At 48.9% G+C, this 26,972-nt stretch overlaps 1 protein-coding gene across 1 annotated transcript; it reads left to right on the top strand.

The window, feature by feature from the left end:
* Positions 1-91: 91 nt before the first annotated feature.
* On the top strand, positions 92-26,569 carry LOC144601176 (inorganic pyrophosphatase-like). The gene is made up of 11 exons (XM_078413137.1): positions 92-240; positions 1,345-1,409; positions 4,266-4,319; positions 10,860-10,979; positions 12,818-12,904; positions 15,547-15,673; positions 16,605-16,732; positions 20,117-20,202; positions 21,232-21,301; positions 24,286-24,325; positions 26,358-26,569. Exons 1-11 carry the CDS (start codon positions 183-185, stop codon positions 26,387-26,389), a joined length of 867 nt encoding a protein of 288 aa, XP_078269263.1. The 5' UTR covers positions 92-182; the 3' UTR covers positions 26,390-26,569.
* The last annotated feature ends 403 nt before the right edge of the window (positions 26,570-26,972 follow it).

Here is a 26,972-nt window from a genome sequence, read left to right as displayed (position 1 = left end):
ACGGGGGCTGGGCTGGCGCAGTGCGGGGCGGGCTGGCGCAGCGGGGGCTGGGCTGGCGCAGTGCGGGGCGGAAGTGCGAGGGAGAGACGGGGGCTGGGCTGGCGCAGCGGGGGCCGGGCTGGCTGGCGCAGGCGCGGTGCGGGGCGAGCCGGCGGAGCGGAGTGGGGACGTGGGTCGGCGCCATGTACCGGGTGGAGGAACGCGGGCAGAGCAACACCGCCTCTTACCGCCTCTACCTCAGTGAGCGGCCGCCTGGCAGGAGGGAGCACGGGGAGGGGGAAGAGAGCAGCAGCGGGGTGGATGGATGGAGGAGAGGGTGGATGGAGAGGAGGAAGGTGGTAGAAAGGGGAGGGTGGAGGAGAGGGGAGGGAGGAGGATGAAATGGACGACGTGGAGGAGAGGGGTGTAGGGAGGGGGGTAGAGGTGAGATTGGAGGGGGATAGGGTGGCGGGAGGGTTGGTTGTAGCGGGTAGAGGGGAAGATGGTGGAGGTAGAGGGTGGGGGAGGTCGAAGGGAGGATGGAGGAGGTCGAGGGGAGGGTGGGGGAGGTAGGGGAGGGGGTAGAGGGTGGGGGTAGAGGGTGGGGGAGGTAGAGGGGACAGGGTAGAGGAGGATGTAGGGGGTAGATGGGAGGATGGATGGGGTAGAGTGGAGGGGGTAGATGGTGGGGGAGGTAAAGGGGACAGCGTGGAGGACAGAAGTGGAGGAATGATTAGAGGAGGGGAGAGGAAGAGGAGAGGGGATGGTGTGGAGGACGAGTTGGGGAAGGTTGCAGCAGAAGGGTGTGGGTAGAGGGGAGGGGGTGGAGGGAAGGTTAGTGGATTGGTGAGTTTGAGAGGAGTGGGAGACAGGAGGGGGCTGTGCTGGGTTTGAGAGGATGGTGGTGGAGGCGAGGGGGATAGAAATGGGGAGGGGAGGTAGAAGGAGGACATGGAGAAGAGGGGTAACGGGTTTTAGAGGAGGCAGGGGCATGCGGGGAAGGGAGAGGAGAGGGATGAGAAGGAATGGGAGGTGGATGGGTGGGGGAGATGAGGAAACCAGTGTGAAGTTGAGGGACGTGGAAGGAGCCTGGGTGGGGGGGGGGGGGGGGGGGGTGGGAAGGAAATAAGCGGTAGATGGAGAGAGGGGTGAGGCTGACTTGGAGAGAGGAAAAGGAAAGCGCTGGTTGGAGGTAGAGAGGGTGGGGAGGTGTGTAGGCAAACGAGTTGGGTGCTCTGCATGGCAGAGGGACAGGTTTTGTTGGAGACTGACATTAAGGGGAGGAGTTGGAAGTTGTTTTGAGGGTGGTACGTGCTTGGTTTTGGAGATTCCATTGTAATTGTGTCTGATTGTTGTCTGTTGCAGAGAATTCCCAGGGTCAGATCGTGTCTCCTTTCCATGACATCCCACTTTGGGCTTCAGAGTCACAGGTAATAAAAGGACACCTCTTCCTTCATCCATCCACATCCTTTGCCCAGCATCCAGTGGGAGAGTCCACGACCGCAGGGCACAGCCTCAGAGTAAACGGACGTACCTTTAGAAAGGAGATGGGGAGGAATTTCTTCGGTCAGAGGGGGGCGAATCTGTGGAATTCTTTGCCACAGACGGCTGTGGAGGCCAAGTCAATGGATAATTTTAAAGCAGAGATTGATGGGTTCTTGTTTATTTTAGAGATACAGGGCAGAAACAGGCCTTTCGGCCCACCGAGTCCGCACCGACCATCGATCCCCGCACATTAACACTATCCTACTATTTGGGATAATACACCAAGCCAATTTACCTACATACATGTACGTCTTTGAAGTGTGGGAGGAAGCCGAATATCTTGGAGAACACCCCCATAGTCACGGGGGAGAAAATACAAACTCCGTACAGACAGCACTCGTGTGATCATGGCTGATCATCCAGAATCAGTTCCCTGTTCCTGCTTTCTCCCCAGAACCCTTGATTGCGTAAAACAAAGCTTTATACTGTACCTGGGTACACGTAATAATAGGCCGGTGCAGTGGCGTCGCAGTAGAGATCAGGGCTCGATCCTGACTGCAGGCGCTATCTCTTCGGAGTTGAACGGATGAAACTGTGTAATCGCACGTGACATGTTGCAGTGAGATTCTTTGTTTTGCAATGCCGCACGCAAAGTATGCAAAGAGTCGCCACGTAGAGGGCGCCGAGAAAGTTACAAAGTGTTTTTGTACGCTCTCTCTGACCACGTGGGTTTGCTCCGGTTTCCTCCCGCACTCCAAAGGCGTAGAGGATTGCAGGCTAATTGGTTTCAGCCTCGTATCTGTAAACTAACCCAAACATCCCGGGATGAGATGCAGTTTTACGATGCATAGAAAAATGTCACAAGGATACACAAGGGTGCAGGAGTCGGCCATTCGGCCCTTCGAGCCAGCACCGCCATTCAATATGATCATGGCTGATCATCTAAAATCAGTACCCCGTTCCTGCTTTCCCCTCCCCCCCCCCCCCCCCCCCCCCCCCCCCCCATATCCCTTGATTCCTTTAGCCCTCAGAGCTAAATCTAGCTCTCTCTTGAAAACATCCAGTGAATTGGCCTCCACTGCCTTCTGTGGCAGAGAATTCCACAGATTCACAACTCTGGCTGAAGAGGTTGTTCCTCTTCTCAGTCCTAAATGGCCGACCCCTTATTCTTAAACTGTGACCCCCCCTGGTTCTGGACTCGCCCAACATCGGGAACATTTTTTCCTGCATCTAACCTGTCCAATCCTTTAAGAATTTGATCTGTTTCTCTAAGAAAGGCAGAAGGTCATTCAGCCTGTGCTGGGTCCCTGAACTATCCCATTGCGTGCTTCATTCACCGTATCCTTCTCTCCCTCGTGTGCACATTAGCACCGTCTGATCTTTTTCCTTTCCCCGCCAGCCACTTACAGCAGCATAATCTAGCCCTTTAACGAAGCTGCCATCGTGCCTTTGGCATGTGAGAAGAAACCTGAGCACGCGGGTAAACCGTGCAGTGACTGGAAAGGTGGGCAGGCTCCACAGATGTGGCTGGAGGCTGGAATCGAACCTACGGCCCCACTACTTTGTTCCCGTCCCCGATTTGTTACATCCAACCTGTATACAGATCAGTAAACAGGACTGCAAATGCTTGATTGCTGAGGATTGAGTAGCTCAGCGGTCAGGCAGCATCTTTAGTTTAGTTTATAGTCGCCTGTACTGAGGTACAGTGAAAAGCTTTTTTGTTGTGTGCTAACCAGTCAGCGGAAAGACAATAGACAATAGGTGCAGGAGTAGGCCATTCAGCCCTTCGAGCCAGCACCGCCATTCAATGCGATCATGGCTGATCACTCTCAATCAGTACCCCGTTCCTGCCTTCTCCCCATACCCCCTCACTCCACTATCCTTAAGAGCTCTATCCAGCTCTCTCTTGAAAGCATCCAACGAACTGGCCTCCACTGCCTTCTGAGGCAGAGAATTCCACACCTTCACCACTCTGACTGAAAAAGTTCTTCCTCATCTCCGTTCTAAATCGCCTACCCCTTATTCTTAAACTGTGGCCCCTTGTTCTGGACTCCCCCAACATTGGGAACATGTTTCCTGCCTCTAATGTGTCCAATCCCCTAATTATCTTATATGTTTCAATAAGATCCCCCCTCATCCTTCTAAATTCCAGTGTATACAAGCCCAATCGCTCCAGCCTTTCAACATACGACAGTCTCGCCATTCCGGGAATTAACCTAGTGAACCTACGCTGCACGCCCTCCATAGCAAGAATATCCTTCCTCAAATTTGGAGACCAAAAACTGCACACAGTACTCCAGGTGCGGTCTCACCAGGGCCCGGTACAACTGTAGAAGGACCTCTTTGCTCCTATACTCAACTCCTCTTGTTACGAAGACAGTACATGATTACAATCGTGCCGTCCACAGTGTACAGATCCATGATAAAGGGAATCACATTTAGTGCAACGTAACGTCCTATTAAAGATAGTTTGAGGGTCTCCAATAAGGTTGATAATCGGTCAGGACTGCTTCGGATAGGAAAGATTTGGAGGGATTCGGGCCAAAAGTGCGTATGTGAGTAGTATAGATGGGGAATCGTGTTGCTTCCCAGCTAAAGACGTTGCTTTAGTATTTAATAGTTCATTGCATTTGGACCTTATCCCTTCATAGCTAATCTTAAACAAATAGCACCATTCGTTTATTGCTGTGATTACTCGGACCTTTGGTACCTGTTTAAGTGTGTGCATGTGCCAGCAGGCAAAATGTTGGGTCTCTAATAAATTGTGTTCACTAAAAACCTAACTGTGAATTCCCCTGCAGAATGTGTTTAACGTGGTTGTTGAAGTTCCTCGTTGGACCAATGCAAAGATGGAGGTAATTCTATATTTTTGTCTCTTAATACGTCATTCCGTTTCTAAATAACTTGTAATTTGTTCTCATTTCAAATCAGTCTTCAACACGCTGAAGTTGTATTGAGTATATCACAGGTCCGCCACTGATTTTCCGGCACCCTTGGCTCCAGAGCTTTGCCATTCATTATCCGTTTTGCCAGACCAACAGAGGTCACAGTCTTGAGAGGGGGAGGGGGGGGGGGGTGGCTGAGATACCGGCCGTGGAAGTCGGCTATGGGAACGGATCTGACGGCTGTGGCCGTGCCAGAGTTCCAGAGCCCCGGCCACAGCTGGCAAATTCGACCCGCCGAACAGCACTGAAGTTCCGATGAGGTCAAGATCGGCCAGCCTCACCTGGCCTGGGCGCCACATTTTCTGGGGAACTTCCGGGGGGGTGGGTGGGGGGGGGGGGGGGCTGTCCAGATCAGAGGTACCGAACCACCAGTAGGCCGGAAAATAGGTGGTGGACCTGTATTGACAAAGGAGCTGAAGATTAACGCAGCACATAAATAGACCCTTTGGCCCAACTCTTCCATGCCGACTAAGATGCACATCTACGCCGGTCCCATTTGCCTGCATTTGGACCTTATCCCTTTAAACCTTTCCTCTCCATGTACCCTATCCAAATATCTTGAACGTTGCAATTGTACATGTCTCAACCACTTTTTCTGGCAGCTCGTTCCACACAGTCACCACCCTCTTTGTGAAGAAGTTGGCCCGCAGGTTGCCAATCATTTGTTCTCTGCTCACCATAAGCACGTCCTCTTTCGGTTTTTGATTCTCCTTCCCTGGGCAAAAGATGGTGGGCATCGTTATATTTGAGCCTCGTGATTTAATACAAACGATACACACATAATGCTGGAGTAATTTAGCAAAGTATAGGCCCAAGCCTTTAATGAAGTACCAAGATTATAGGAGGGAACTGCAGATGCTGGTTTAAACCGAAGATAGACACAAAATGCTGGAGTAACTCGGCGGGACAGGCAGCATCGCTGGAGAGAAGGAATGGGTGAAGATTCAGGACGGGACTCTCCTTCAGACTGAGTACAAAGTGTTCCGAAGTAGTCCACTGAGACAATATACAAGAGTCACTGGGCATTGGCGGCATTTTCAAAGTCCAAATTGCTACAAGTGCAGCTGGCCATAAAGGTCTGTTGAGGGGTATATGTAGAAAGGAACTGCAGATGCTGTCATATACTGAAGACAGACTCAAAATGCTGGAGTAACTCAGCGGGTCAGGCAGCATCTCCAGAGAAAAACAGACAGGTGACGTTTCGGGACGGGACCCTTCTTCAGACTGATTGTAGTTGGGGGGTGGGGACAGTGGAGGGAGCTGGAAGGAAGGGGAAAAGGAACGACAAAGTGCTGGAAACTTGCACTTAAAATGGTGTCTGAGTGCTGATGGTTCAGGTTGGCTTTCACCGCCTTCTGTTTGATAAGTTCATACGCGATAAAAGCCGAATTAGGCCATTCGGCCCATCAAATCTGCTCCGCCATTCAATCCTGGCTGATCTATCTTTCCCTCTCAACCCCACTCTCCTGCCTTCTCCCCATAGCCTGTGATACCCGTACTGATCAAGAATCTCTGATGTCGATGAAGTTTAGCTTTTCCTCAATGTCTTTTTCTCCCACATGGCTTCATAATCTAAGCTAATTTCGTGACTTGACATTTGGGACTAATGGATTACTCAGAGATGCTCTTCACACATTACAGCAGGGTGGTTGTGGTTTAGGAGAGGGGAGGATTTGTAGGTCTATGAGTAGTTTTGGAGAAAACTAATGAGAGCTCGCAGGAAGGAACTGCAGATGCTGGAATAACTCAGCTGGGCAGGGAGCATCTCTGGAGAGAAGGCATGGGTGACGTTTCGGGTCGAGACCTTTCTTCAGACTGAAAGTTACAGGGAGGGGAAACGAGAGATATAGACAATGATCTGGAGAGATAAAGAACAATGAATGAAAGATGTGCAAAAAAGTTACGACGATAAAGGAAACAGGCGATTGTTAGCTGTTGGGTGTAAACGAGAAGTTGGTGTGACTTGGGTGGGGGAGGGAAGGAGAGAGGGAATGCTTACTTGAAGTTAGAGAAATCAATATTCATACCTCTAAGCTACCCAAGCGAAATATGAGATGCTGTTCTCTCCAATTTGCGTTTAGCCTCACTCTGACAATGGAGGAGACGTAGAACAGAAAGGTGTGGGAAGGGGAATTAAAGTGTTTAGCAACCAGAAGATCAGGTAGGTCCAGGCGGACTGAGCGATGGTGTTCAGCGAGACGGTTGCCAAGTCTACATTTGGTGTCGCCGATGTATAAGAGTCCACATCTTGAGCAACGGATACAGTAGATGAGGTTGGAGGAGGTGCAAGTGAACTTTTGCCTTGGGCTGGAATGTCTAGGCAGTCAGCCAACAGCGAACAACCGTGATTGCTGGTGTTTGCTATTGTTTCTGATTGTGGAGTCACTTGCCATGCCAGCCAATCCCCACCTGTCTGCTTGCCAACGAAGCTGAACCCTTGCCAAACAGTTGGCACGGTGGCGCAGCGGTAGAGTCGCTGCCTTACAGCGCTAGCAGCACCAGAGACCCGGGTTCAATCCTGACTACGGGTGCTGTCTGTATGGAGTTTGTACAGTCTCTCTGTGACCCGCATGGCTTTTCCCGGGGTGCTCCGGTTCCCTCCCGCACTCCAAAGACGTACAGGTTTGTAAGTTAATTGGCTTTGCTAAGGATTGTAAATTATCCCTCGTGTAGGGGGATAGCAGATCGGCGGGCCAAAGGGCCTGTTTCCGCGCTGTACCTCTAAACTAAATAAACTAAACTATGATAGAAACATAGAAAATAGGTACTGGAGGAGGCCATTTGGCCCTTTGAGCCAGCACCGCCATTCATTGTGATCATGGCTGATCATCCACAATCAGTAACCTGTGCCTGTCTTCTCCCCATATCCCTTGATTCCACTAGCCCCTAGAGCTCTATCTAACTCTCTTTTAAATTCATCCAGTGAATTTGCCTCCACTGCCTTCTGTGGCAGAGAATTCCACAAATTCACAACTCTCTGGGTGAAAACGTTTCTTCTCACCTCAGTTTTAAATGGCCTCCCCTTTATTCTTAGACGGTGTCCCCTGGTTCTGGACTGCCCCAACATTGGGAACATTTTTCCCGCATCTAGCTTGTCTAGTCCTTTTATGATTTTATACGTCTCTATAAGATCCCCTCTCATCCTTCTAAGCTCCAGTCAATACAAGACTAGTCTTTCCAATCTTTCCTCATATGACAGTCCCTCCATCCCAGGGATTAACCTCGTGAACCTACACTGCACTGCCTCAATAGCAAGGACGTCCTTCCTCAAATTAGGAGACCAAAACTGCACACAATAATAATAATAATAATGCATTACATTTATATAGCGCTTTTCAAACACTCAAAGACGCTTTACAGGGATTACTAGAACATAGAGAAGAAAATAAATAGATAAATAAGTAAACGAACAGAAAAAGGAGACAGAAGGTGAGGTGACGGTCAGTGGTTGAAGGCAGTGCTGAACAGGTGAGACTTCAGTGATCTTTTGAATGTGGTGAGTGAGGAGGAGTCTCTGACGGTTTGGGGTAGTGAGTTCCAGAGGGTGGGAGCAGCGATGGAGAAAGCCCTGTCCCCCCAGGATCTGAGTTTGGTCCGGATGGGGGGGGGGGACAGGAGGTTGGCAGCAGCCGAGCGGAGGGTACGGGTGGGAGTGTGTCTGTGGAGGAGGTCAGTCAGGTAGGATGGGGTCAGGTTATGGAGGGCTTTGTAGGTCATGAGGAGGATTTTGTACTGGATTCTCTGGGGGATGGGGAGCCAGTGGAGCTTGTAAAGGATGGGGGTGATATGGTCACGGATCGGGGAGTGGGTGAGTAGACGGGCAGCGGAGTTTTGAATGTATTGACGTTTACTGATGATTTTTGAGGGTGAGCATTGAGGAGGCTGTTGCAGTAGTCCAGACGGGAGGTGATGAAGGCGTGGATGAGGGTTTCTGCAGCTGTGGAGGAGAGGGATGGACGGAGACGGGCGATGTTTTTGAGGCGGAAGAAGGCTGTCTTGGTGATGTGTTTGATGTGTTTGTCGAAGGAGAGGGTTTGATCAAAGATGATTCCAAGATTCCGGATGTGAGGGGAGGTGGATACTGGGAGACCATCAATATTGAGGATGAAGTTTTGGGTGGATTTGGTGAGCGTTTTTGGACCAATGATGATGATTTCGGATTTGTTGCAGTTGAGTTTGAGGAAATTTGATTGAAGCCAAGATTTTATTTCAGTGATGCAGTTTGTCAGTGTAGAGTGTGTGGTGGGGGAGATTGACTTGATGGAGATGAGGAGCTGGATATCATCAGCGAAGCAGTGGAAGTTGAGACCATGACGGCGGATTAATTGACCAAGGGGGAACAGGTAGAGGATGAAGAGGAGGGGGCCAAGGACTGAGCCTTGGGGGACACCTTGGGGGAGGGGAGCGGTGGGGGATTTACAGTTGTTAATGGAGATGAACTGGTGCCTGTCGGAGAGGTAAGATTTGATCCAAGATAGGGCAATACTCCAGGTGTGGTCTCACCAGGGCCCTGTACAACTGCAGAAGGACCTCTTTGCTCCTGTACTCAAATATCCTGCCCTTTGCATTGGTGGATGGCTCCAATGCCAGTGAAACAGGACCCTTGCCAGACAAGAGAGTCCTGCCTGGGGCAGGAGAGTCTAGTGGGAACGTGCAGGACTAGAGGACATAGCCACAGAATAAAAGGGTGCACCTTTAGAAGGGAGGAGAGGAAGAATTTATTTATGTGTAGGAAGGAACTGCAGATGCTGGTCCAAACTGAAGATGGACACAAAAAACTGGAGTAACTCAGCCGGCCAGACAGCATCTCTGTAGACTGAAGAAAGGTCTCGGCCCGAAACGTCACTCGTTCCTTCTCTCCAGAGATGCTGCCTGTCCCGCTGAGTTATTCCAGCTTTTTCTGTCTATCTTCAAATAATTTATTTAGTCAGAGGGTGGTGAATCTGTGGAATTCATTATCACAGACGGCTGTGGAGGCCAATGGTTAGTTTCAAGGCGGAGATGGACGGATTTGGGATTAGTATGGGTGTCAACGGTTATCCGAGATCTTCGGTTTACTCCCACACGCCAAAGACCTACAGGTTTGTAGGTTGATTTGCTTTGCATAAATGTAAATTGTCCCTGGTGTGCGTAGGATAGTGTCAATATACGGGGATCGCTGGTCAGTGCAGACTCGGTGGGCCGAAGGGCCTGTTTCCGCACTGTATCTCCAAACTAAACTAAAGATAGATAGATTCTTGATTAGTGCGGGTGTTGGAGGTTATGGGGAGAAGGCAGGAGAATGGGGTTAGGAGGGAGAGATAGATCAGCCATGATTGAATGGCGGAGTAGACTTGATGGGCCGAATGGCCTAATTCTGCTCCTATCACATGACCTTATGGGGAGAAGGCGTGAGAATGGCCTAATTCTGCTGCTATAAACTTCTGAACAGCTGGGAACTTGGGCCTCCTGAGCTTTGCAGCCTGTGAGGCCGACCCTCCTTCCAGTGGAATCTGTGTGTGGCAACTGGCGCCCCGATTCATTTCAGTCAAAGAACGCTGCACTGTCAAACGTCCCGAAATGGAGCAATGAAATTCTTACTTGCAACAGCACTACTGACACATAAACATAGTATTCTATAAATACCATAATAAACAACAAGAGTTTTCGAATTATTTGTGTGTGTAGGTATATAAATATATGTTTGTTTATTTAGATATGTGTGTGCGTTTATAAATGTGTGTGTGTGCATATGTGTGTTGGTGCATATATGTGTGTGTTTGTGTATGCGTGTTTGTGTATATATATATATGTGTGTATGTGGAAATACGTGTGCGTGTGTGAGTATTTATGTGTGTGTGTAGACACACAAAGCTGGAGTAACTCAGTGGGACAGGCAGCATCTCTGGAGAGAAGGAATGGGTGACGTTTCGGTTAGAGACCCTTCTTCAGACCTGACTCGACTTGAAACGTCACCCATTCCTTCTCTCCAGAGATGCTGCCTGTCCCGCTGAGTTACTCCAGCTTTTTGTGTCTATCTTCGGTTTAAACCAGCATCTGCAGTTCCTTCCAACACACACACACACATACGCACCAAAGACAAAAATAATGCCTGTTTTTTTCATCTCTCCGTGTTTTCCAGAGATGCTGTCTGACCCGCTGAGTTACATCAGCACTTTGTGTCCTCTTGTGTATTAGTCAGCAGCTGCACTCCGTTGTTTCTCCGTGTAAGAGGGCATGGCATTGAGATGGAATGGAGAGGTTTAAAGCAGGTTTGCGAGGCGTTTGCTGTTTGTTGCCATGGCAAGCTGCGACAGGATGCTCTATCTCCATGGTGCATCTGCGCCCATTGGGGACGTGCCGGGTTCCCCTCGACTCCGGTGCCTGCTGACGTGGGATGTTAACCAGCGCGTCAGCTGCTGTTGCCGTTGGACACAGGACAATGAAACTTCACCAAACTTCTGTTTGCAGATTGCAACGAAGGAACCCTTGAATCCCATTAAGCAAGACATCAAAAAGGGGAACTTGCGATTTGTGGCGAACATCTTCCCTTATAAGGGATATATTTGGAACTACGGCGCTCTGCCACAGGTGAGTGAGATGAAACAATGTTCTCCCTCGCGCTAAGAGCCACGTTTCACTTCATGCAGATCAGTCCCCTTTAACGTGGGTACTGCAATGGTTCAGAGTGATACAGTGTGGAAACAGGCCCTTCGGCCCAACTTGCCCACACTATGTCCTACCTGCCTGCATTTGGCCCATATCCCACTAAACTTGTCCTATCCTTATATCGATTCAAATGTTTTAGAAACATAGGTGCAGGAGTAGGCCATTCGGCACTAAGAGCAAGCACCTCCATTCAATATGATCATGGCTGATCATCTAAAATCAGTACCCCTTTCCTGCTTTTTTCCCCCCATATCCCTTGATTCCTTTAGCCCCAAGAGCTAAATCTAACTTTTCTAAACATTGTGATAGTACCTACCATAACTTCATTGTCAGGGGTTATGGGGAGAAGGCAGGAAGAATGGGGTTGGGAGGGAGAGATAGATCAGCCAGGATTGAATGGCGGAGTAGATTTGATGGACCGAATGGCCTAATTCTGCTCCTATTACTTATGACCTTCTCTGGCAGCTCGTTCCATACACCAACCACCCTTTGTGTGAAAAATGGCGCCCCTCAGGTTCCTATTAAATCTTTCCTCCCCCCCCCCCCTTCGCCTTAAACCTCATAAGGTCATAAGTGATAGGAGCCTAAGTCCTCTGGTTCTAATGTAGTGACGCGGCGCGGAAACAGGCCCTTCGGCCCACCAAGTCCGTGTCGACCTAAATGGACATTTCCCCCCCCTCCCCCCCACATCAAAAATCTTCTAACCCACCTCTCTAACTCCAGGTCCCTCAGGTCGGCCGACATGGGGCTACTCACTATCCCGCGGTCTAGGCTTAAGCTCAGGGGTGACCGCGCTTTTGCGGTTGCAGCTCCTAGACTGTGGAACAGCATCCCTCTCCCCATCAGAACTGCCCCCTCCATCGACTCCTTTAAGTCCAGGCTCAAAACCTATTTCTACTCCCTAGCGTTTGAGGCTCATTGAGGAGGCGCTGTGAACTGTTTTGTATGTGCTGTTATGTTTGCGTGCTACTGTATGTTTCATTTTTTTCCTTAGTACCTAATCAGATGTACAGCACTTTGGTCAACGTGGGTTGTTTTTAAATGTGCTATACAAATAAAATTGACTTGACTTGACCAGAGATCCCCCTACACTAGCACTATCCTACACACACCGGGAACAATTTACAATTTTACCAAGCCAATTAGCCTACAAACATATACGTCTTTGGAGTGTGGGAGGAAAACCGGAGCTCCCGGAGAAAACCCACGTGGTCACGGGGAAAGCGTGCAAATCCCGTACAAACAGCACCCGTAGTCAGGATTGAATCTGGGTCCCATTCCAAAGACGTGCAGGCTTGCAGTTTAATTGGCTTCTATAAAATGTCTTCTGTGTGTCGGATAGAACTAGTGTACGGTGATCGTAGTCAGTGTGGACTCGGTGGGCCGAAGGGCATGTTTTCACACCTACCTTTAAAAAAAACTGATCTTTGGGTCTTGGTTTCAGTTTGAGTTTAGCTTATCGTCACGTGCACCAAGGTACAGTGAAAAGCTTTTGTTGTGTGTTATCCAGTCTGTGGAAGGACAACCAACACATGATGACATTCGACCCATCCACAGTGTACAGGGATACATGATAATAACATGAATAACGTTTTAGTGCAAGACAAAGCCAGTAAAGTCCGATCGAAGATAGTCCGAGGGTCTACCAATGAGGTGGATGGTCGTTCAGGACTGCTCTTTAGTTGCGGTGATTACTGTAGACTGCGAATAGTTAAACCAGTCCTTTCCCTGTAACTCCTGCTTTGCTTTTCTCTCTCCAGACTTGGGAAGACCCCTCTCACACCGATGAATTGACGAGATGTGTTGGAGACAATGATCCTATTGACGTCTGTGAAATCGGAACCAAAGTACGGCAGCTTTCAGCTGGTGTTTAGAAAATGCCTTGTGTTAAAATGTGCGTGAAGGAAGACAGGCACAAGATGGCGGAGGAACTCAGCGGGACAGGCAGCATTTCTGGAGAGAAGAATGGTCTCGACCTGAAACGTCTGAAACATTTCTTCTCTCCTGAAATGCTGCCTGTCCCGCTGAGTTACTCCAACATTTCGTGTCGACCTTCTGTGAAAATATGTGTGAAGGAACTGTGACCTGTGTAGACGTTTTCCTCTTATCCGTTTCAGCCACTTAAAGGTAATCACTTGCAACTTACTATTCCAACTGTATCCCTGACTATCCTAGGGCATTATAGCTTAGTTTAGAGATACGGATGCTCCTTGACTTACGATGTTTCGAGTCACGATATTTCGAGTTTACGATGGTGCAAGAGCGAAGCACATTCGAATGCAGCGCCAGAGACCCGGGTTTGATCCCGACTACGGGTGCTGTCTGTGCGGAGTTTGCACGTTCTCCCCGTGACCTGCCTGGGTTTTCTCCGAGATCTTCGGTTTCCTCCCACACTCCAAAGATGTGCAGGTTTGTAGGTTAATTGGCTTGGTAAATGTAACAATTGTCCCTAGTGAGTGTAGGATAGTGTTAATGTGCGGGGATCGCTGGTCGGAGCGGACCCGGTGGGCCGAAAGGGCCTGTTTCCACGCTGTATCTCTAAACTAAACTAAACTGAACTAAACATGCAGTAGAAACCGTAGGTTAGGTGGCTCTGATGTTTGGTAGGTTAGGTGTATTAAATGCATTTTCGACTTAGGATAATACATCTCATCTATCAATTCACAGATTTTTGTTATTTTCTTTAAAAATGTTTCTGCAAGTTTTTGCCTCCTAAAATGGCGCCATGGCACACTACGGTTTTTAGGGTCGAGTGGTCTATCTTGCTCCTCTAGAATCTTTGATTTAACCTCCAATAACTACATGGGATTAGGGTCAGAGCAGATCTTTTCCTGATCTCCTTGATAATAAAATGACACTTCCCCTGATCAGCTCAGGAAAGGAATAATTGAAAATGTGAAGTTGCAGTCCTGAAGCTAGACAATGTTAAATGTTTATTAAAAGGTTTTAACTGTTTATATTCTTCTTTCGTCTTTCAGTCAGATCTTGCTTTCTCTCTCTCTCACCGCTCCCCTTCCGTGATTACAAACGGTGGGAAGAAGGGTCCCGGCACAAAATGTCGCCCATCCTCTCCCTCCGTAGATGCTGCCTGATCCTCTGAGTTCCTCCAGCACTTTCTTGCCTTCTCTCAATAGACAATAGACAATAGGTGCAGGAGTAGGCCATTCAGCCCTTCGAGCCAGCACCGCCATTCAATGCGATCATGGCTGATCATTCTCAATCAGTACCCCGTTCCTGCCCTCTCCCCATACCCCCTCACTCCGCTATCCTTAAGAGCTCTATCCAGCTCTCTCTTGAAAGCATCCAACGAACTGGCCTCCACTGCCTTCTGAGGCAGAGAATTCCACACCTTCACCACTCTCTGACTGAAAAAGTTCTTCCTCATCTCCGTTCTAAGAAAAAGTTCTTCCTCACCTCTCGGTTTTACTTTGCGCATCGGACATGATTCGATTTGATCTCCGTCCTCGAACACAGACACAAAATGCTGGCGTAACTCAGCGGAAACAGGCAGCACCTCTGGAGGGAAGGAATGGGTGAAGTTTCATCGAAACATCACCTATTCCTTCTCTCCAGAGATGCTACCTGTCCCGCTGAGTCACGCCAGCATTTTGTGTCTATCTTTGGTGTCAACCAGCACCTGCTGTTCTCTCCTATATATTTCATGATCTCCATCCTCTTTGTCCATTGATCATTGTTTTTTTTTTAATTCTCCTGTAAATTATTACTGTCATCTCCTTAAAATGAGTGCGAAAGATTGGCAAATCAGACATTCCACAAGATGTTTTCCTCCAGCAAAGTCTTGCCCTTTAGAGGAATGAGAGGAATAGATCAGGTAAACGCACAGAGTCTTTTGCTCAGAGTAGGGGAATCGAGAGCCAGAGGACATACGTTTAAGGTGAGAGGGGGGGGGGAGGAGATTGCCCATAATCTTTGACACCCTTACTAATAAAGAATTTGTCAATCTGCTTTAAAAAATGCCCAATGATTTGGCCTCCACAGCCGTCTGTGGAAATGAATTCCACAGATTCACCACCCTCTTGACTTAAAAAGAAATCCTCAACTTCCCCTTTCTAAAGGTATGTCCTTTTATTCTGTAGAATTCTCTGCCTCAGAAGGCAGTGGAGGCCAATTCTCTGAATGCATTCAAGAGAGAGCTAGATAGAGCTCTTAAGGATAGCGGAGTCAGGGGGTATGGGGAGAAGGCAGGAACGGGGTACTGATTGAGACTGATCAGCCATGATCACATTGAATGGCGGTGCTGGCTCGAAGGGCCGAATGGCCTCCTGCACCTATTGTCTATTGTCTATTTATTCTGAGGCTGTGCCCTCTGGTCCTAGGCTCTCCCACTACTGGAAACATCCTCTCCACTTCCACTCTACCCAGGCCTTTCATTTGAGATCTGCTTTCCTTGACAGTGGAAAGGTAGGCTCCTGGACACAGCCTGGGACGATGTAATGATTTTAGTTTTGTTTCATTTGCCTGTTTTCAGGTGTGTGCAAGAGGTGAGGTGATCCAGGTTAAAGTTCTGGGGACTCTGGCTTTGATTGACGAAGGTGAAACCGACTGGAAAATTATTGCCATTGATATCAAAGATCCTGAGGCAGATCAATTTAATAGTAAGTGCACGCAGGCCGAACTCATGCGCACTTGGTGGGCGGCACATTGGCGCTGTGGTAGAGTTGCTGCCTCACAGCGCCAGAGAACTGGGTTCTTTACCATCTCTGCCTCAGAAGATAGTGGAGGCCAATTCACTGGATGTATTCAAGAAGTTTGATTTAGCTCGTGGGGCTAAGGAAATCAAGGGATACTGATTCTGGTACTGATTCTGGAAGATCAGCCATGGTCATATTGAATGGCGGTGCTAGCTCAAAGGGCCAAATGGCCTACTCCTGCACCTGTTTTTTCTATGTTCGATCCTGACCCTGGCTGCTGTCTGTATGTACGTTCTCCCCGTGACTGCGTGGGTTTTCTCCGGGTGCTCTGGTTTCCTCCCACACTCCAAAGACGTGCGGCTTTGCAAGTTAATTGGCTTCGGTAAAATGGTAAATGATCCCTAATATGTGTAAGATAGTGTTAGTGTACGGGGTGATTGCCGGTCACCACAGACCCGGTGTTTCCACGCTGTATCTCCAAAGTCCTGAAGTCCCAGAGTCAGCACATCCTTCCTCAGATATGGTGCCCAAAATTGCTCTCAATACTCCATATGTGCCCTTAGCAGTGCCTTATAGAGCCTCAGCATTACTTCCCTGTTTTTGTATTCTGGTCCTCTTGAAATAATTGCGAGCATTGAGTTTGCCTTCTTTACTACCGATTCCACTTGCAAGTTGACTTTTTGGGAATCCTGCACCAGCACTCACAAGTCCCTTTGCACCTCCGATTTCTGGATTCTCTCCCCGTTTAGAAAATGGTCTTCGTCGTGGTGGTTACAGTGATGGGGGTCATTGGTTATCTTTACAGGAGACGTTAGATCTTTTATTGTAAACTCTGATGATGGTGGCACCCAGAGAAAGATCCGAATGACGGCACTTTTTGATTTTCCGTAACCAGATATCGATGATGTGGAAAGGCTAAAGCCAGGATATCTCGCCGCCTCCGTGGACTGGTTCAAGCGGTACAAGGTGCCTGATGGTAAACCGGAAAACCTATTTGCGTTCAACAGCGAATTCAAGGACAAGGTATTGTGGCTTCTTGTTCTCTACGCTGTTTTAAGGTCGTGCAGATTCCTATTGCCCTTGGACTCAGTTTCCAAATACTCCCCTCGCAAATGTATGAGGGGCGGCACGGTGGCGCAGCGGTAGAGTCGCTGTCTTGCAGCGCCGGAGACCCGGGTTCCATCCCGACTACGGGTGCTGTCTGTACGGAGTTTGTACCTTCTCCCCGTGACCTGCGTGGGTTTTCACCGAGATCGTCGGTTTCCTCCCACACTCCAAAGACGTACAGGTTTGTAGGTTAATTGGTTTGGTGTATGTGTAAAAATTGTCCCCAGTGTGTGTAGGATGGTGTTAATGTGCGGGGATCAGTTTAAGGATAAGGGAGAAGTCTTTTAGGACCGAGATGAAAACGTTTTTTTTCACACAGAGAGTGGTGAATCTGTGGAATTCTCTGCCACAGAGGGTAGTTGAGGCCAGTTCATTGGCTATATTTAAGAGGGAGTTAGATGTGGCCCTTGTGGCTAAAGGGATCAAGGGGTATGGAGAGAAGGCAGGTACAGGTTACTGAGTTGGATGATCAGCCATGATCATATTGAATGGCAGTGCAGGCTCGAAGGGCCGAATGGCCTACTCCTGCACCTATTTTCTATGTTTCCATGATCGCTGATCGGCGACGACTCGGTGGGCCGAAGGGCCTGTTTCCACGCCGTATCTCTAAACTAAATATATCCTGATCCATTTTACCTCTGTCTCATCATGACACGGTGGCACAGCAGTAGAGTTGCTGCCTCACAGCACCAGAGACCCGGGTTCGATCCTGACTACGGGTGCTGTCTGTACGGAGTGTATACATTCTCCCTGTGACCGCGTGGTGCTCCGGTTTCCTCCCACATTCCAAAAACGTGCAGGTTTGCAGGTTAATTGGCTTCTGTAAGAATTGTAAATTGTCCCTAGTGTGTGGGATAGTGTGAGTGTACAGGGATTGCTGTGTGGCACGGGCTCGGTGCACTGAAGGGCCTTGTGTGTGGGATAGTGTGAGTGTACAGGGATTGCTGTGTGGCACGGGCTCGGTGCACTGAAGGGCCTTGTGTGTGGGATAGTGTGAGTGTACAGGGATTGCTGTGTGGCACGGGCTCGGTGCACTGAAGGGCCTTGTGTGTGGGATAGTGTGAGTGTACAGGGATTGCTGTGTGGCACGGGCTCGGTGCACTGAAGGGCCTTGTGTGTGGGATAGTGTGAGTGTACAGGGATTGCTGTGTGGCACGGGCTCGGTGCACTGAAGGGCCTTGTGTGTGGGATAGTGTGAGTGTACAGGGATTGCTGTGTGGCACGGGCTCGGTGCACTGAAGGGCCTTGTGTGTGGGATAGTGTGAGTGTACAGGGATTGCTGTGTGGCACGGGCTCGGTGCACTGAAGGGCCTTGTGTGTGGGATAGTGTGAGTGTACAGGGATTGCTGTGTGGCACGGGCTCGGTGCACTGAAGGGCCTTGTGTGTGGGATAGTGTGAGTGTACAGGGATTGCTGTGTGGCACGGGCTCGGTGCACTGAAGGGCCTTGTGTGTGGGATAGTGTGAGTGTACAGGGATTGCTGTGTGGCACGGGCTCGGTGCACTGAAGGGCCTTGTGTGTGGGATAGTGTGAGTGTACAGGGATTGCTGTGTGGCACGGGCTCGGTGCACTGAAGGGCCTTGTGTGTGGGATAGTGTGAGTGTACAGGGATTGCTGTGTGGCACGGGCTCGGTGCACTGAAGGGACTGTATCCGTGCTTTATCCCTAAACTAAACTAAAATTATACATGATTACAATACTATACAGATACTAGATGATACTAGTGTACAGATACTAGATGAAGGGAATAACGTTTACTGCATAAAGTCCGATAAAAGATAGACCGAGGGTCTTCAATGAGGTAGATAGTAGCTGAGGACCGCTCTCTAGTTGGTGAGAGGATGGTTCAGTTGCCTGATAACAACTGGGAAGAAACTGTCCCTGAATCTGGAAGTGTGCGTTTTCACACTTCGGTACCTTTTGCCTGAGGGGAGAGGGGAGAAGAGGGAGTGACCGGGGTGAGACTTGTCCTTGGTTATGCTGGTGGCCGTGCCAAGGCAGTGAAGTGTTGTTTTTGATCCCACTCTGACATATCTAACTGCTGTAGACTTTGGCCTGTTTACTGAGTGTGCATGTTCTGCCTGTGACCGCCTGCGGTTTTCCCCTGGTGCTCCGGTTCCCTCCCACACCGCACAGACGTGTAGATTTATAGGTTACTTGGCTTCTGTACATTGTCACTGGTGTGTGTAGGTTAGAACGAGTGGGTGATCGTTGGTCGGTGCGGACTCTTCAGAGAGACGCCGACTTTGGAGATGCAGCACGGAAACGGGCCCTTCGGCCCACTGAGTCCGTACCGACCGTCGATCACCCTGTTCACTCGCACTGTCCTATACACTCGGGATTATTTACATTTGTACAGAAGCCAATGATACTATTAGATAAGCTTCTGCACATGCAGGAAGCAGAGGAATATGGATTATACGCAGGCATATGGGTGATGTTTTGAGTCGGGGTCCTTTTTCAGAGCTGGTGACGTTTCAGTCGGGACCCTTCTTCAGACTTAACGGTCCTGGTCCGAAACATCGCCCATCCTATTTCTCCGGAAACCTTGTCCGGCCCACTGAGTTACTCCAGCACTTTGTGTCTCTTTGTGGTTTCTACTTTATGTTAGTTGTGTCAGACATTTGAAATACCTTCATGTACCTAGAGCATAACAGGAGACAATTGTCTGATATTTGGACACAACTTCACAAATTATGGGAGTAAATTAGAGTAATAGAGTTGGTCTTGTCATTGTGTTTAGCACAGACATTGTGGGCCGAAGGGCCTCTTCCTGTGCTGCAGGAAGGAACTGCAGATGCCGGTTTAAACTGAAGATAGACTCAAAATGCTGGAGCAACCCAGCGGGACAGGCGGCTTCTCTGGAGAGGAGTGGGGTGGGTGATACTCCTGTGCTGCACTGCTGGAGTAACTCAGTGTGTGACACTCCTGTGCTGCACTGTTCCACGATGATCTGAATGGCCATGTAGCTTGCATTCTTTGCTCGTGCTTCCCGCAACAATCTCCCACTCTGCACGTACCACCTTGAGCTGTCTGCTCGACCACCGGCCTGTGGATCGATTGCCGTTGGAATTGCTCGTTGAGCAGGTGTGTTGAAGTTTATTAACACAGATAAGCAGTTTAAGAAACAGTTCGACAGGTACATGGATAGGACAGGTTCAGAGGGATATGGACCAAACGCAGGCAGGTGGGACTAGTGTAGCTGGAACGTTGTTGGCCGGCGTGGGCAAGTTGGGCCGAAGGGCCTGTTTCCACACTGTGTCACTCTATGACTCTCACATGCAACGTATTTGCTTTCAGGACTTTGCTATTAACGTGATCAAAAGCACACATGCTTTTTGGAAAGCTCTAATAATGAAAAAATCCCCACCTGAAGGAATCAACTGGTGAGTGTTGCAATGACTGATGAAATGAAGATAACACTGGCTAATCTAAAGGGAATAGTACACTGTGTTGTCATGAATGACCTTAGCGTAACCTGTTGTTAATTGCTGTTTGGGCATAGTTATGTGGGGACATATTGAAGAGTCTGTGCACTGGCAGTGAAAGGGTTGAATCTTGGGTATTCTGTATCTGCCATCAACATCTGGCACAGTGGCACAGAGGTAGAGTTGCTGCCTCACAGCGCCAGAGACCCGGGTTCCATCCTGACTATGGTTACTGTCTGTACGGAGTGTATACATTCTCCCTGTCACCGCGTGGGTTTTCTCCGGATGCTCCGGTTTCCTCCCATGTTCCAAAAACGTGCAGGTTTGCAGGTTAATTGGCTTCTGTAAGAATTGTAAATTGTCCCATGTGTGTGGGATAGTGTGAGTGTACAGGGATCGCAGTGTGGCACGGTCTCGGTGCACTGAAGGGCCTTGTGTGTGGGATAGTGTGAGTGTACAGGGATCGCAGTGTGGCACGGTCTCGGTGTACTGAAGGGCCTTGTGTGTGGGATAGTGTGAGTGTACAGGGATCGCAGTGTGGGACGGTCTCGGTGTACTGAAGGGCCTGTTTCCGTGCTCTATCTCGAAACTAAACTAAAATTATACACGATTATAATCAAGCCATCCACAGTGTACAGATACTGGATAAAGGGAATAACGTTTAGTGCATAAAGTCCAGTAAAGTCCGATAAAAGATAGACCGAGGGTCTTCAATGAGGTAGATAGTAGCTCAGGACCGCTCTCTAGTTGGTGAGAGGATGGTTCAGTTGCCTGATAACAACTGGGAAGAAACTGTCCCTGAATCTGGAAGTGTGTGTTTTCTCAATTCTGTACCTTTTGCCTGAGGGGAGAGGGGAGAAGAGGGAGTGACCGGGGTGAGACTTGTCCTTGGTTATGCTGGTGGCCTTGTTGTTTTTGATCCCACTCTGACATATCTAACTGCTCTCGACTTTGGCCTGTTTACCAAATGTTCATTTATTTTCTCAGTACAAACACCACCGTGTGTGACAGCCCGTCCTTTTGCTCTGAACCTTATGCTGCTACCCTTTTGAATAAAGTGAGTACGCTGATCAAAAGGACACCCATTTCAACAGCAATAGTTTGCTGTTTGGTCTCGTATGCGAGCTGGCGACGGGTCCCTTGTAAATGCTACTTTGTGTTGGTGCTGGTTTATGCCAACGATAGACGCAAGGCGGCGGAGTAACGCAGCGGGTCAGGCAGCGTCTCTGGAGAAAAAGGATGGGTGACGTTTTGAGTCGGGTCCCTGATTCACACTTGGTGACATTTTGAGTCGGGGTCCTTTTTCAGAGCTGGTGACGGTTCAGTCGGGACCCTTCTTCAGACTTAAGGGTCCTGGTCTGAATCATCGCCCATCCTATTTCTCCGGAAACCTTGTCCGGCCCACTGAGTTACTCCAGCACTTTGTGTCTCTTTGTGGTTTCTACTTTATGTTAGTTGTGTCATACATTTGAAATACCTTCATCTACCTAGAGCAACACAGGAGACAATTGTCTGATATTTGGACACAACTTCACAAATTATGGGAGTAAATTAGGCCATTCGGCCCATCGGGTCAACTCCGCCATTCAATCACGGCTGATCTCTCCTTCCTAATCCCATTTTCCTGCCTTCTCCCCATGACCCTTGGCACCCGTTGCAGTCGAGAATTTGTCTATCTCTGCCGTAAAAATATCCACTGACTTGGCTGATGTCTGTGTATGGAACGAGCTGCCGGAGGAGGTAGTTGAGGCTGGTACGAAAACAATATTTGAGAGACAGGATTCAGGATATCTTTATTTGTCATCCAAAAAACAATTTTTTTTGGACGACATTTAGTCACCCACAGTCCAACAATAAAAACAGTAAAATAAGCAAATTACACAACCCCAACCAACACAAAAAAAGAAACATCCATCACAGTGAGTCTCCTCCAGTCCCCTCCTCACTGTGATGGAAGGCCAGAATATATTTTCTCTTCCCCTGCCGTCTTCTCCCGCGGTCAGGCTGGTGTCGTTGCCACGTTCCAGGCCGCGCCGGACGGTGAAAGGTCCGCAGCGGGCCGACCCCAGCCCCACGATCCGGGGCGGGCGAACACGCTGCCGCTGCACGTCGGGGCGGTCGTGGCTCCCGACATTGAAACCCCCGCCGAGCAGAGAAAAATCCCGCGGCCTATTTCAGGCCGCGCCGGACGGTGAAATGTCCGCGGGGACATGGATCTGAAAGGTTTAGAGGGAAATGTACTGGAAATGTCTTGATGACAGTCTGTTTTATTGCGAGCAGGTGCAGGATGTCCTACGATGTATGAAGGGAGGTAAATCTCCCAAGCAGATCAGATATCGTGTATCAGATTTATGTACAAAATCACGAGAGGAATAGATCGGCTGGACTATTATACAGAGTAGGTCGAGTCTCTGGCCCAGAGTAGGGGAATCAAGAACCAGAGGACATAGGTTTATGGTGAGGGGGGAATGATTTAATAGGAATCTGGGGGGGTAACTTTTTCCACACAAAGGGAGGTGGGTGTATGGAACAAGCAGCTGGAGGAGGTAGCTGAGGCTGGGACTATCGCAACGTTTAAGAAACATTTAGATAGGTAGAGACAAAAAGCTGGAGCAACTCAGCGGAACGGGCAGCATCTCTGGAGAGAAGGAATGGGTGACGTTTCTTCCGACTTCAGTCTGAAGAAGGGTCTCGTCCCGAAACGTCACCCATCCCTTCTCTCCAGAGATGCTGCCCTGTCCCGCTGAGTTACTCCAGCTTTTTGGGTCTACTCTACCTTCTATCCATTATTCAGTTCTCCTGTGAACATTATTAAATTTGGTCCCATTAACCTTTCATTGGGTAGATTGCAGATTGTTGCAGCTGCAAATATAACCATACTCGCACCCTACCTCCCTTCCCACTTGCTGTCTTGCCAAATACTTATCGCACACAGGGTTACTAACCCTGCAACTTAAAATTTCTCATTAAAAAATTTCATGAATTTTGAATTCTGGGAAATAAGGCTAAGTATTGGAAGAGTCCGTGGGCGGAGACAGAGTTCATAATCCCAGGTTTTACTTTGTATCCCTTCTTAACTAGAGATGTCTTCCAGTCTTCCCGCATCTCTCCCATGTCCAACTGTGATTCATATATCTCAGCCAGCATTCCTGCAATTTCTTCTCTAGTTTCCCAGCATCCTTGGATATCTCAAACAGTGTGGAAACAGGCCCTTCGACCCAAATTGCCCATGCTGACCAACACCTGCCTCACCTGCCTGCATCTGGCCCATATCCCTTGAAACCTGTCCTATCCATCTACCTGTCTAAATGTGTAGGAAGGAACTGCAGATGCTGATTTAAACCGAAGATGGACCCAAAAAGTTGGAGCAGCATCTCTGGAGAAACGGAATGGGTGACGTTTCGGGGGAGGGGGGGGGACCCTTCTTCAGACTGAAGTCGGAAGAAACGTCACCCATTCCTTCTCTCCAGAGATGCTGCCTGTCCCACTGAGTTACGCCAGCATTTTGTGCCTACCTTCGATTTAAACCAGCATCTGCAGTTCTTTCCTACACATGAATAATGGATAGGACAGGTTTCGAGGGATATGGGCCAAACGCAGGCAGGTGAGACTAGTGGAGGGGGGCCAGGTGGGCAATTTAGGCCGGGGGGCACAATTTTTAAAAGTTTCCGGTTCCAGCGCTGTGCACGCGGCAGCCCGCCAACAGTCCATCGTCCGTTTCATGTATTTTGTGTTTTTTATGGATCTGTTGGCAGATCAATTTCCCTCCTGGGATAAATAAAGTTCTATCGTGCCGTATAAAAAAGAATCTTTGATTCGGGTGGAAGAATGTGAGAGTCTGGAGAAAAAAAAGGGTCCCGACCCGAAACATCACCCATCCTTTTCCTCCAGAGATGCTGCCTGACCCACTGAGTTACTCCAGCAGTTAGTTTGGGCCTGACTGTGGGAGTAGTTCTGATGGATAGTTCCCCTCTTGTTGCTTTTGTTCCATTAAATGTTATGGTTAAACCTATTTCTAAACCTTTATCTTTTTTTGTGCAGTTGCCAGAATTTGGAATGGGCGACTCAACGGTAGCAAATGGTGAGTGGTTTCTGCACTCTCTCGTTGTTCCATTAGTCAGTGGCAGCTCCCCAGCACTGTTACTGAACTCTTTTACAATACTCGATTATAACTAAGAGATGCGATCATCTGCGTATCCTACCCTTTCCACAGTTCACCCGTGGGTGAATTCATTGTGCAATCTAATTGCATTGGATCGTAAAGACCAAATGTCAATGTCAATCCCAGGTATTGCACATTTGGCAGGTGAAGAATAAGCTGGGGTATGGTCACTGTGTGGGCAGGGTGGCGCAGAGGTACAGTTGCTGCCTTACAGGGCCAGAGACCCAGGTTTGATCCTGTACGGAGTCTGTACCCGTGACCTGCGTGGGCTTTCTCCGGGTGCTCCGGTTTCCTCCCACACTCCAAAGACGCACAGGTTTGTAGATTAATTGGCTTTGGTAAAATTGATAGTCCCTCGTGTGTGCAGGATAATGTTAGTGTGCGGGGATCGCTGGTCGGCGCGGACTCGGTTAGCCGAAGGGCCTGTTTCCGTGCTGTGTCTCTAAACAATCAAACATGGATTCACATCACTTCAAAAGACACGGTATCATCTGTGGCAAGCGAAGCACTTAAAAATTCAGTTCTAGCGCAATTGAAACGTGCTGCCGTATGCACAGATGATAAATTACTGTTAAAGTCTGTTCAGAACTTCGTTTTTTGGTTTAATTTCCAGTATTTTGCTCTTGTATCTTTTGTAATATTCCCCATGTCTGCACGATGCCTTTTCATCATGTTGGTACAGCACCCGTTAATTGTTGTTAAGACCTCGTCAGACAGGAAACGTTACGAAAATGACCCTACTCTGGGCAAGAGTCTGCGTATACCCGGTCTGCTTCTCCCATGATTTGTCCAACTCTATAAGATTACTCCTCATCCTCATGCGTTCCAAGGAAGAGTCCCAGCTTACTCAACCTCTCCCTATAGCTCAGGCCCAATACATGTCCCTCGTGAAGCAAAACGCCCACAACACATTAAACAAGGTTTTGGTAGATTGGTCCCAGTATTGTAGTTGTCATAAGTGATAGGAGCAGAGTCATGGCCCATCTACTCCGCCATTGAATCATGGCTGATCTATCTCTCCCTCCTAGCCCCATTCTCCCCACAGCCCCTGACACCTGCACTAATCAAGAATCTATCTATCTCTGCCGTAAAAATATCCACTGATTTGGCCTCCACAGCCTTTTGTGGCAATGAATTCCACAGATTCACCACCCTCTGACTAAAGAAATTCCTCCTCATCTTCCTAAAGGAACGTCCTTTAATTCTGAGGATATGACCTCCAGTCTTAGACTCTCCCACCAGTGGAAACATCCTCTCCACATCCACTCTATCCGAACCTCTCACTATTCGGTACATTTCAATGAGGTCCCCCCTCATCCTTCTAAACTCCAGCGAGTACAGGCCCAGTGCTGTCAAGTACTCATCATACGTTAACCCACTCATTCCTGGGATCATTCTTGTCAATCTCCTCTGGACCCTCTACAGAGCCAGCACATCCTTCCTCAGATATGGTGCCCAAAATTGCCCACAATACTCCAAATGCGGCTTGACCAGCGCCTTTTTGAACCTCAGCTCTACTGTTGTACTGGAACAGCTTGGCCAGAAGCCAGTTGCAAAATGCAGCCTTCAGCTTGTCGCCTAGATAATGTTTTGTTTAGTTTGGAGATACGGCACAGAAATAGGCCATTCGGCCCGTGTCCGCACCGACCAGCGATCCCCGCACATCAACACTATCCTGCGCACACTAGGGACAATTTTACATTGATACCGAGCCAATTAACCCCACAAACCTGGACAAGTGGTCAAACTGACTAGGTGCCGACCACTAAGTTATGAGGGAATCGACTCTGGACTTTCTCCAAGGCAGACCCAGCCTGAAGCCCAATCCCCTGCACTACCTTGACAGACCGTGCCACGTGCTCCAGAGCGTGGTTTCATAATGCCTTTTTGACACGAGAAGCTACATTTGCACGTGATGGCGTTTATTTTCCCTTTGTGTTTCTCCCTGCAGTGGACAAGTGGTGGTACGGGAAGGAGAACTGAGCGAGGTACTTGGTCGTGGCTGTTGTCGTCCAAATCCCTGCTGCTACTCTGCGGTTCATTCGCCAGCAGGTTCGAAGAAGGGGATAAGCGAAGACTACTACTAAATGTACATCTGTGAAGGATAGAATACACTTTAGATAATTATAAAGCGTGGCGCCGAATAAATAAATATTCACTCTTGCTCGGTTTGTTCAATTTGATATTAGTCAAGCTCCATGGTGGATTATGGTGGGGCTGCTAAATATGAGCCTGCTAATCTCTTGGCGGAGCTCAGTAAGATGTCTATTTTGGGAACCTTCTGTTGCTGAAGTGGGGCCTGTCCATCGCAGATGTCAGATGTAATTACACTGGCTTGGGAGTGCTGACAATCTAGAGGAGGCTGGGAATTAAGGGCAGGAAAGATTGAGCTGGGTGCTGGATGTGGCGAAGAGGCAAAGCCGTCACTACTTGAAATCACCAGTGTGTCAGTACATTTGTGTTGGTTTGTGTGTGCTGCTGTCAAAGTCACTCCGATACACTCAAAACTAGGAGAGTTGTACTGCCAAGAATGAGCTAGTCTATGGTTTAACATTGACTATGGTGG

Source organism: Rhinoraja longicauda, chromosome 16 (assembly GCF_053455715.1).
Source record: "Rhinoraja longicauda isolate Sanriku21f chromosome 16, sRhiLon1.1, whole genome shotgun sequence".
In the NCBI taxonomy this organism is placed as follows: domain Eukaryota; kingdom Metazoa; phylum Chordata; class Chondrichthyes; order Rajiformes; family Arhynchobatidae; genus Rhinoraja; species Rhinoraja longicauda.
This window is presented reverse-complemented; position numbering and strand designations above follow the sequence as displayed.

Bases quoted from the DNA above. Each gene is read 5' to 3' on its own strand.
- LOC144601176 (XM_078413137.1), top strand. From the start codon at position 183: ATGTACCGGGTGGAGGAACGCGGGCAGAGCAACACCGCCTCTTACCGC. The intron at 20,203-21,231 runs GTGAGTGTTGCA...TTATTTTCTCAG, and splicing joins CCACCTGAAGGAATCAACTG to TACAAACACCACCGTGTGTG. The intron at 24,326-26,357 runs GTGAGTGGTTTC...TTCTCCCTGCAG, and splicing joins CGACTCAACGGTAGCAAATG to TGGACAAGTGGTGGTACGGG.